Consider the following 10,276-nt stretch of genomic DNA (forward strand, 5'->3'; position numbering starts at 1 on the left):
AGGTTAAATATAACAAACCTGAACTTTAATAATTAATATATTATAAAGTTAAACTCAGCATAAATATGTTTCATAAAAATATTTATTATTTAATTTTGTTTTTTATAAATGTATTGATTAATTAGATCATTATTATTACATATATTTTTATTCATTCCCTAATAACTTTGTTTAAACCATAATCTGAAATATCTGTAATTATTTCATTTATAAAAATATGAACATTAATTGATATAATTTGTTAGAAATATTATTATTAGTCCCTTAAAATATCACTTTAAATATATCAAATATTAGCTAATGTTATTTTATATATTTATAGTGATTAGGTTATAATTACTTCTCTCTCACTATTTAAGAAAAATTATAAAATAATTTTTATTTCCAGAAAACTATTTCAAAATTTATAAAAATAATATTTAATTTTATCTAATCTTTACCTTTATCATCATTATAGAATATGTGGTTTGAATAATATTAATGATAATGATTAATTTTAGAATAATCATCAAAGTATTAATAATAATCTTATTCTTCAAATTCTTTTTGAGCTAGAATAATCAAAAAAATAAATTCAATCATATTTTATTCAAGAAGAATAATAAATAATCTCAATAAATTTCATTAATTGATTATTCGAATACAGAATAAATTCAATAATAAAAACTTAAATATTCAATAAGTAAAAATTTTTTAGATATTTAGATAGATTTAATTAAAAATAAATAATTATTTAATTATAAAATAAATGAATAATTAAATTGCTAAAATCAATTAAATAATTTAGTTTTTTAATAATGAAAAATATATTAATTAAATAAAATTAAAATCCTAATCTTAAAAAAATTTATTCTAAAAATTTTGAAAAATTTATAAATCCATAAGACAATTTAATCATGACTTATGCTTTTAAGATTGAATAATTTTATTGAAAATAACATTGATGTGTCTTAATTAAATATTTTTAAAATTTTTGAATTTTAGTGTCTTAATTAAGGAGAATCTACGGTATATGTATGATTATTTGTTTTTAAGATAAAAATAATTATTACTTTTTTATTTTTTTTTCATTTTTTTAAAAAAATTAATATTATTTTAATTAATTTGCTTTTGAATAATTAACGATAAAATTGAGATATACTATTATATTTGAAAACTAATTAAAACTTCATCGTGATTAGGATTTTTTAATCAGCTTAACTATAAATAGTTATTATCAAAATATCTTTTGCATATATAATTTTCACATCAAAACAAAATTAACTGGTTTTAGTAAAAAAGCAAAACATAGTCTACTCTTAAAAAGTTAATAATTTAGCCAAATTCTCACCTCTATGGGATAGAATTAATAAAAATCGAAATAGATCGAAGCATTTTATAAATAAATAGTAAAAGAAATATCAGTAAAGATCCCCAAGGAGTGTCAGATACAAAAGCATGGTTTGAAAGAAATAATCAAATTAATCATCAATCAGAAATAATATTTCTAAAATTTCGAGTACTTAAGCAGCGGTGCTTACTCGCTCGTCTTAAAGGCTAAAAATATTTAGAAAAATCGCATGGTTGCCCTTAAATTCCTAACATGTACTAGCAAAGAGGGTTTGAAAGGCATCGAATCTTTGAAAAAAGAATATGAATTGCTTCAGAAATTCAGCTAATCTGATTTTTTGGTAAATGTCTACAATTGCTTCTATCTAATGGAACAAGACGTAGAAGAGGATAAATATGGTAATGAAAAGTTGATTGTAACAGAAGAGAAGTCCTTTTTTGTGATGGAAATGGAGCTTTGCGAACGTATTAAAATTATAAATTTAGTTTTCTTCCATTTTTTTTGCTCCACCAATTTTTGAAAAATTCTTAAAAAGCTAATAAAATATGATACAATTTTATTTTTTACATTATTTATAATAATTGAAGTTCTTCCATTTTAAAAAAAGTCAAATTGATATTTATTTTAAGTCTTTTTGTATTTGATTAATTTTGAAGTAAAATTAGATTTGAGTTAAGCAAATTTAATTAATTTTGTAACTATAATAGAAATTATTTATTTTATAAAATTTCTAGAAGATTAATTAATCGAAATTTTATAATCTATTAACCAAAAATAATAATAAAAAATTTTATTTTATAATGCATTTTTTAATAATTAACAAAATTTATGAATAAAGTTTTATATAATTTAAAAAAACAAGATATTATCAATAAATTTATTTAAATAATAATTTTTATTTTTGTCAATAAATTTTAATTATTTATTTAATCAAATATTTAAAAATTAATTAAATAATTATAATTAAAATTTTATTTTTTAATTTAAATAAATATTTTAAAATAAATTAAATAATCGATTAAAAAATTTTAGAATTAATTTATCAAAATTCTTTGTAAAAGATTAAAAAATTAGTCTAAATTTAAAATTTCAATATAATCTAATAAATAAGAAAATTAGTTTATTTCTATGTAGTTTTAATTGATTTTAAATTATATAATTTTATTAAAATTAATTTAAAATGTTAGTTGATAAAAATTTTTTAATTATTTAATTTAATATAAATAAATAAATTAAACAGTAAATATAATTTAATTAATTATTAATTTTAATTCATAAACATTTTTACATTAAAATACATTTTAAATTTAATATAGAGCAAATTTTAAATATATTTTTCTTTAATTTCATAAATATTAAAAAATATTTGTTTATATTTTGTAAATAGAAAATCTTAAACAGCTTTTCGATTATTTAAGAAAGACATAACTACCCTCTTAAGAAATAAAGGAAATAATAGCTATTCAAATGTTAGAAGGATTAAATACCCTTCATATCAAAAATATCATGCACAGAAACATCAAGCCTCATAATTTCCTAGTTTGTCCTTCTCAAACTTATGGATTTAGCATTAAAATCTGTAAAATATTTTAATTTTTACAAAATTTATTAATTTAATAAATTATTTATAATCAAGGTGATTTGGGATTTGCATCTACTGTAACAAAATCGAAAAGCCATTACCAATCAAAGGTAAATATCAAATTATTATTTAAAATTAATCTTACATTATTTTAATCTATAGAATGGAACTGATACTTTCTTTGCTCCAGAGATAGAAAAAGGATAATCCAGAATTCAGGTTTTTAAACAAAATTAATCTTTAAATTTTTAATTTAATTTAATGTTTAAAGTCGGACCTGTTTTCTTTAGGACTAGTTTTACTTGAATTAGATAATCTAAATGTACTAAATGAAAATTGGATTGACTTTGATATAAAAGAAGAGATTTATTAAGGAAAAGGAATAGCTTCGAAATATTAGATTGATAGAAATTCTAATATTTATAAAATAGCTAAGATTTGCTTAAAACCAAATTATTTAGAAAGGAAAACTTCAGGAGACCTACTTTTTGAGCTAATTAAACTTCATGGAAAACCACTGAAATTCACACTATCTACTATGATATTAGAAGTAATAAATGCATTTACCAATTTTTATCTGGCTAATCTAATTAACTAGTAGATGCCTTAAATGGACTACTTATGGAGTCATTAGAGATTAAGAGCCTTTTGAATAAAAGATGAAAAAAATGGATATATATTATTACAAATATGAAAGCATTTTAAATAAAATAAACAAATAAATAGAGTTATAGCAATTATTATAAGACTAAAAATAGCCATTTCATTAAAAATATTTAAATTAATTTTAAACTTTGCTTCTTGATAATAAAAATTAATTTAATAAAATCTTTGATCTGAATTTTTTATCACTTCAATTTGAAAATTTGATCATTGATTTCTTAATTTTTTTAATTTTAAATTTTGGAATATTTTTAAAATTTTTTGAACTTATTTAAAAAAAATTAAATTACTTGAAATAGGTGACAAACATTAATTATTATTTTTTTTATTGATAGGAACAAATTCTATAATAATCATAATAAATATTCAATAGAATTAATGAACTTCAAAAAAATAATGTAATAATATTGTAAATAATATTTATAAGATTATATAAAATTTTTTTTGCATTTATTAAAAAAAAATTAAATTACTTGTAATAGTCACAAATATTAATTATTATCTCTTCATTGATAGGAAAAAATTCAGTAGTAGCCATAATAAATATTCAATAGAATTAATGAGCTTCAAAAAAATAAAGTAATAATATTATAAATAATATTTATATTTTACATTACATATTCTATTCAAATTAATTTCTTATTTTAATTAAGCTAAAAAATAATGAGTAAGATTATTTTAAATTTTTTTTGCACTTACTAAAAAAATTAATTACTTGTAATAGGAGACTAACATTAATTATTAAATCTTCATTAATAGGAAAAAATTCCGTAGTAAAGATATTAGCTTCATAAAAATAAAGTAAAAAGATAAAAATATTTATATTTTGCATTCCAAGTTATTAATTTTATGATATTGAAACAATCTTTTTTCTTAGCAAACTTAATTTGAGAAGGATGCACAGATCTTACTTGATAATACAGATTCAAGAATAAAGAGAAAAGATGCTAGTAAACAATTTACAAAAGTAGAAACACTATCCAAGCTATTAAAAAGTCTATATGAAAATAAGAAATATGTAAATAATTTCCAAATTCTTAATTTTGGAAGCTTTGGTATGGTATTATCTACTAAAAAAGTTGAGTTCAACAACAAGGAAATAGTATTAAAAATACAAAAGATTGTTGATGAATAAGAAATTAAAAATGAAATTAGAATAATGTAATAATTAAAAACACCTTTAGTTGTCTAGCTATATGACAATTATATCATAGAAAAAGCTACAGCACCTGAAAAATATGTAGTTTTCGAATTAGAAAAGTGTTCATGTAAATTCTTATATGACAATTTATAAATTTGCAAATATTTTACTTTTTTATTCAATTAAATTTTAATTTTAAATATACCACATAAAGTGTTTTAATGGTATATTAGGCTAAGATGGCCATAAATAAAGCTATGCATTTATTGTTGAGGTTACAATATGAATAATAAGTTTATCATATTATTTTTTGCAAAAAAGGTACACTTTAGGAATATCTAGAAAGATAAGGGAAAGAAGGAGAGTTTAGTGATGAAGAAAAATTGAATATTGCAATCCAAGTAATTGACTCTGTCAATTATATTCATTGTTTCAATATTATTCATAGAGATATTAAACCTGACAATGTTTTGGTTTGTTTAGATGGCAATCAACTTGAAGTCAAACTGTGTAATTATACCTCTCATTTTTTTTTTAAAAAACAATTCAATTATTTTTAATATAAGGCGATTTTGGATTATCAACTTAACTTGAAAAAAATTGTGAATAGATTGAAATTTTAGATGTAAATTATTAAATTAATTTATTATTATCAAGAAATTTTAATATATTTTAGTGGGTAGGAAATTGGGCTTACATGGCACCTGAAATTTTAACTAAAATTGAAGATAATTAATATAAGATATATTCTAAAAAAGTAATTATTGTTATAACAACTTCTTAACAAATACAATAAATTTTTGTTTTAAGTCGGATTCTTATTCAGTTGGTTTACTATTATCTTTGCTTGACAATTACTTAATTTTGAAAGAAAATACAGGATCTACTTTCATTATGATGACTTCAAATTAATATGATGAGCCTTTCAAAGACATAAATATTAAGCGAGACACTGAAATATTTAAATTTATTCAACTATTAGTTGTCTGGGAAAGAGACAAAAGAACTTCTCTTTCTGTTATTGTTGAATAGAATTCTGAAAAATTCAAAACAAACTAAAATGATATGAAATAAATTATATCATAGCATTATTTAGGTCCTATATAAAATGTTGAGACTGTAAACATAGGATCTTTAGGAACATTGGTTTCTAAAAATTAGATTCCAATTTAAAAAATCAAATAAATAAAGATAAATCGTATGAAGGATTTGTATAAAATTACAAAATTTCAAGTTATCGAAATAGTTTTAAGGTAATTATATTAAAATTAAATATCCACAAATTTTCAATTAAAAATTAAATAATTTAATAACATTTAATATTTTTGATAGAAATTATGAATGATTTGATACATAATCATTTATGATGGATACATCCTTTCTATAAAAATTTTTTAAAATTTTAAATTAAAGATAGAATTATTATCTATTAATACAATCTACAATAAACAAATAAACTTTATTATGTAGTTAATAATAAAATCTATTAGGAAGGTAAGTAAAATTTACAAAAATATTGAATATGCAAAAAAATTGCAAATAAATAGTTAAAAATTGGTATAAAATTTAGATAAATTTATAAAATGTTGCCCACTAATTAAATATAAATAAAAGTTAGTAAGAAAAATTTTTTTTATAAGTGGTATATCAAAATTACCTCTTGATAATTATGTGCTTGTCATTTACTAACTTGCTTGCTTATTTATTTACTTACTAACCAAATAAAAAATAACTATTTCTTTACTTAATTACTCATTACAACACCACTAAAATACTAACGAAAACCATAGTTTTTTACTATCCTTTCTCCTCCATATTTATTTAATTCGTTATCTATTCTTATATTTCAAGTTGGAATAATATTGATGCAAAGAGTGCAAATGATTTAGGCAGAGGAATAGCATAGTGCAAAAATATCATAACTTTGAAGCTTGACTTAAGGTAAAAATTTAATTGATTGATAAACTAATAATTGATTATTTTAAGCTTTTGAATTAGTTATTAGCTAATTAAGCCAGCTTATCATTTACTTATTTGCTTATTTATTTATTTACTTACTTACTTATTAACCAAATAAAATATAACAAATTTATTGACTTACTCATCACAACACAACAAAAATACTAACCAAAACCATACGTTATTTATTCTTATATTTCAAGTTTTAATAAAATTGGTGCAGAGGGTGCAAAAGATTTAGGGACAGGAATAGCCTAGTGCAAGAATATCACAACTTTGAAGATTGACTTAAGGTAAAAGTTTAATTGATTAATTGATAAACTAATAATTGATTATTTTAGGCTTTTGACTTAGTTATTAGCTAATTAAGATAGCTTATCATTTACTAAATTGATTATTTATTTATTTTCTTACTAACCAAATAAAATATAAAGAATTTCTTTACTTACTCATCACAACACAACTAAATACTAACCAAAGCCAAAGTTTTTTAGCATCCTTTCTACTCTATATTTATTTAATTCGTTATTTATTATAATATTTCAAGTGGTAATAATATTGGTGAAAAGGGTGTAAAAGATTTATGCACAGGAATAGCCTAGTGCAACAATATCACAACTTTGACGCTTCACTTAAAGTAAAAATTTATTTGATTCATTGATAAACTAATAATTAATTATTATAAGCTTTTGACTTAGTTATTAGCTAATTAAGCTAGCTTTTCATTTACTAACTTGCTTATTTATTTATTTATTTATTTACTTACTAACGAATTTCTTTAATTACTCATCACAACAAAACTAAAATACTAACGAAAGACATAGTTTTTTAACATTCTTTCTCCTCCATATTTATTAAATTGTTATTTATTCTTATATTTCAAGTGGGAATAATATTGGTGCAGATGGTGCAAAAGATTTAGGCACAGGAATAGCATAGCTCAAGAATATCACAACTTTGAAGCTTGACTTAAGGTAAAAAATTAATTGATTGATTGATAAACTAATAATTGATGATATTAAGCTTTTGATTTAATTATTAGCTAATTAAGCCAGCTTTTTATTTATTAATTTGATTATTTACTTATTTACTTACTTACTTAATTACCTAATAAAATATAAAGAATTTCTTTACTTACACGTCCCACAGCTAAAATACTAAATAATAATAATTTTTTACCATCTTTTCTCCTTCATATTTATTTAATTCGTTATTTATTCTTATATTTCAAGTTGGAATAATATTGGTGAAGAGGGTGCAAAAGATTTAGGCATAGGAATAGCCTAGTGTAAGAATATAAGAACTTTGACACTTCACTTGAGGTAAAAATTTAATTGATTGATTGATTGATTGACGCTTCACTTAAAGTAAAAATTTATTTGAATCAATTGATAACTAATAATTGATTATTATAAGCTTTTGACTTAGTTATTAGCTAATTAAGCTAGCTTGTCATTTACTAATTTGCTTATTTATTTATTTATTTATTTATTTATTTATTTATTTATTTATTTATTTATTTATTTATTTATTTATTTATTTATTTCCTTACTTACTTACTTACTTACTTACTTACTTACTTACTAACGAATTTCTTTACTTACTCATCACTACAAAACTAAAATACTAATGAAAGCCATAGTTTTTTAACATCCTTTCTCCTCCATATTTATTTAATTGTTATTTATTCTTATATTTCAAGTTTAAATAAAATTGGTTCAGAGGGTGCAAAAGATTTAGGCACAGGAATAGCCTAGTGCAATAATATCACAACTTTGATGCTTGACTTAAGGTAAAAATTAAATTGATTGATTGATAAACTAATAATTGATTATTATAAGCTTTTGACATAGTTATTAGCTAATTAAGCTAGCTTGTCATTTACTAACGTGCTTATTTATTTATTTACTAACAAAAAAAAATATAACGAATTTCTATACTTACTCATCACAACTTAACTAAAATACTAACTAAAGGCATAGTATTTTAACATCCTTTCTCCTCCATATTATTTAATTCGTTATTTTTTCTTATATTTCAAGTTTAAATATTATTGGTGCAGAGGGTGCAATAGATTTAGGCACAGGAATAGCTATGTGCAAAAATATCACAACTTTGACGCTTTGTTTATTGTAAAAATCTATTTGATTGATTAATAATAACTTATTTATTTCATTATTTGATGATTTAATAATGTTATGAATATAATAATTTAAGAATAAAATAATATAAATAAATAAAATAAATCATCATATTATATTATGGTTTTTTTAATGTTGGAAACTATACAAATTCAAATGGATTTCTTTGTGTATTATAAAAACAAAAAATTATTTTTTATATTTTTTCAGATATAAAAATAGTTAAAAATCTTAGTTATAATCTTAAAACTATTAAATAATTATTTTATTATTTATTTTTAAATTTTTGATTGATAAAATTTTTATTTATTGAAATTATAACTTTTAATTTTAAAGTTTAGATAAATATACTAAAAATTAATTGAAGAATTTACTTAAGAAATAATTATAAGCTGATGTAAAATATAATTAGTTCAATTTATAAAATATTGATTTATTTAAACTAATAAAATAGATAGCTATCGATTGACATTAGCGAAAGGTTAAATATAAAAACTTGAACATTAATAATTAATATATTAAAAAGCTAAAATATGTATAAATACATTTCATAAAAATATTTATTTTTTCATTTTGTTTTTTATAAACGTATTGATTAATTAGATCATGATTATTACAAGTTTGATTGATACCCTAATAACTTTATTCAAATCCTAATCTGAAATTGTCAATCTCTGAAATATTTTATTTATAAAATTATAAACAGATGTGATTATAATTTATTAGAAATATTGTTATCAATCGCTTACTGTTTAAATATGTCAAACAATAGCTAATATTATTATTTATATATTTAAGCAAATTTAATTATTTATGGTTATAATTACTTCTCACTCACTACTTAATTAAAAATTATAAAATGACTTTTATTTCTAGAAAACTATTCAATATTAATGAAAATAATATTTAATTTTATCTAATCTTTACCTTCAAATTCATCACTATACTATAAAATGTGTGGTCGATATTATTTTAATGATCAGGATTAATTTCAGAATTATCATCAAATTGTTAATTGTAATCTTATTCTTCAAATTCATCCATTTAACCTTCATTTACATAAGAATACTGGACAAAATAATTATTGATTTTTGATTAAAAATTACCCATTTATTATTTCTGAATTTTTTTTTATTGTGTTTTTAAATAATAAAAAAATGATTTAAAATAATAACGAATTATTATAATAATTAACAAATTAAAGCAAAATTTACTTAAAAGCCATCCATATCTAATTTCTTATAATTTTAGAAAAATTGATGTACGAAGGGATAAACTGATTTAATTTCGTTTAAAACTTTTGTATCTAAGTGTCATTCAAAAATTTATAAATTAATTAAATAATTAAAGAGATTGCGAAAAATTTATTATAAAAATAATAATTTAATTGAATTTTCTTATTTTAATGATTAAATAAATAATTAAAATTTTCTAATGAAACTTGGAATAAAATATTTATG

The 10,276-nt window shown here is 19.7% G+C and overlaps 1 protein-coding gene across 1 annotated transcript; it reads left to right on the forward strand. All coding sequences in view use genetic code 6, as the record gives it.

Annotated features, from left to right (window-relative positions):
• Positions 1-1,559: 1,559 nt before the first annotated feature.
• Positions 1,560-8,483, forward strand: TTHERM_01156750 (kinase domain protein; the record flags this gene model as incomplete). The annotated part of the gene is made up of 16 exons (XM_001030063.4): positions 1,560-1,794; positions 2,718-2,909; positions 2,967-3,022; positions 3,075-3,131; positions 3,184-3,462; positions 4,453-4,843; positions 5,038-5,226; positions 5,283-5,341; positions 5,393-5,473; positions 5,527-5,969; positions 6,568-6,657; positions 6,879-6,968; positions 7,223-7,312; positions 7,560-7,649; positions 7,908-7,997; positions 8,378-8,483. The coding sequence occupies 16 exons, from the start codon at positions 1,560-1,562 to the stop codon at positions 8,481-8,483; spliced, it is 2,538 nt and encodes an 845-aa protein (XP_001030063.4).
• Between the last annotated feature and the right edge of the window lie 1,793 nt (positions 8,484-10,276).

Source organism: Tetrahymena thermophila, assembly GCF_000189635.1.
Source record: "Tetrahymena thermophila SB210 genomic scaffold scf_8254472, whole genome shotgun sequence".
Classification (NCBI taxonomy): Eukaryota; Ciliophora; class Oligohymenophorea; order Hymenostomatida; family Tetrahymenidae; genus Tetrahymena; species Tetrahymena thermophila.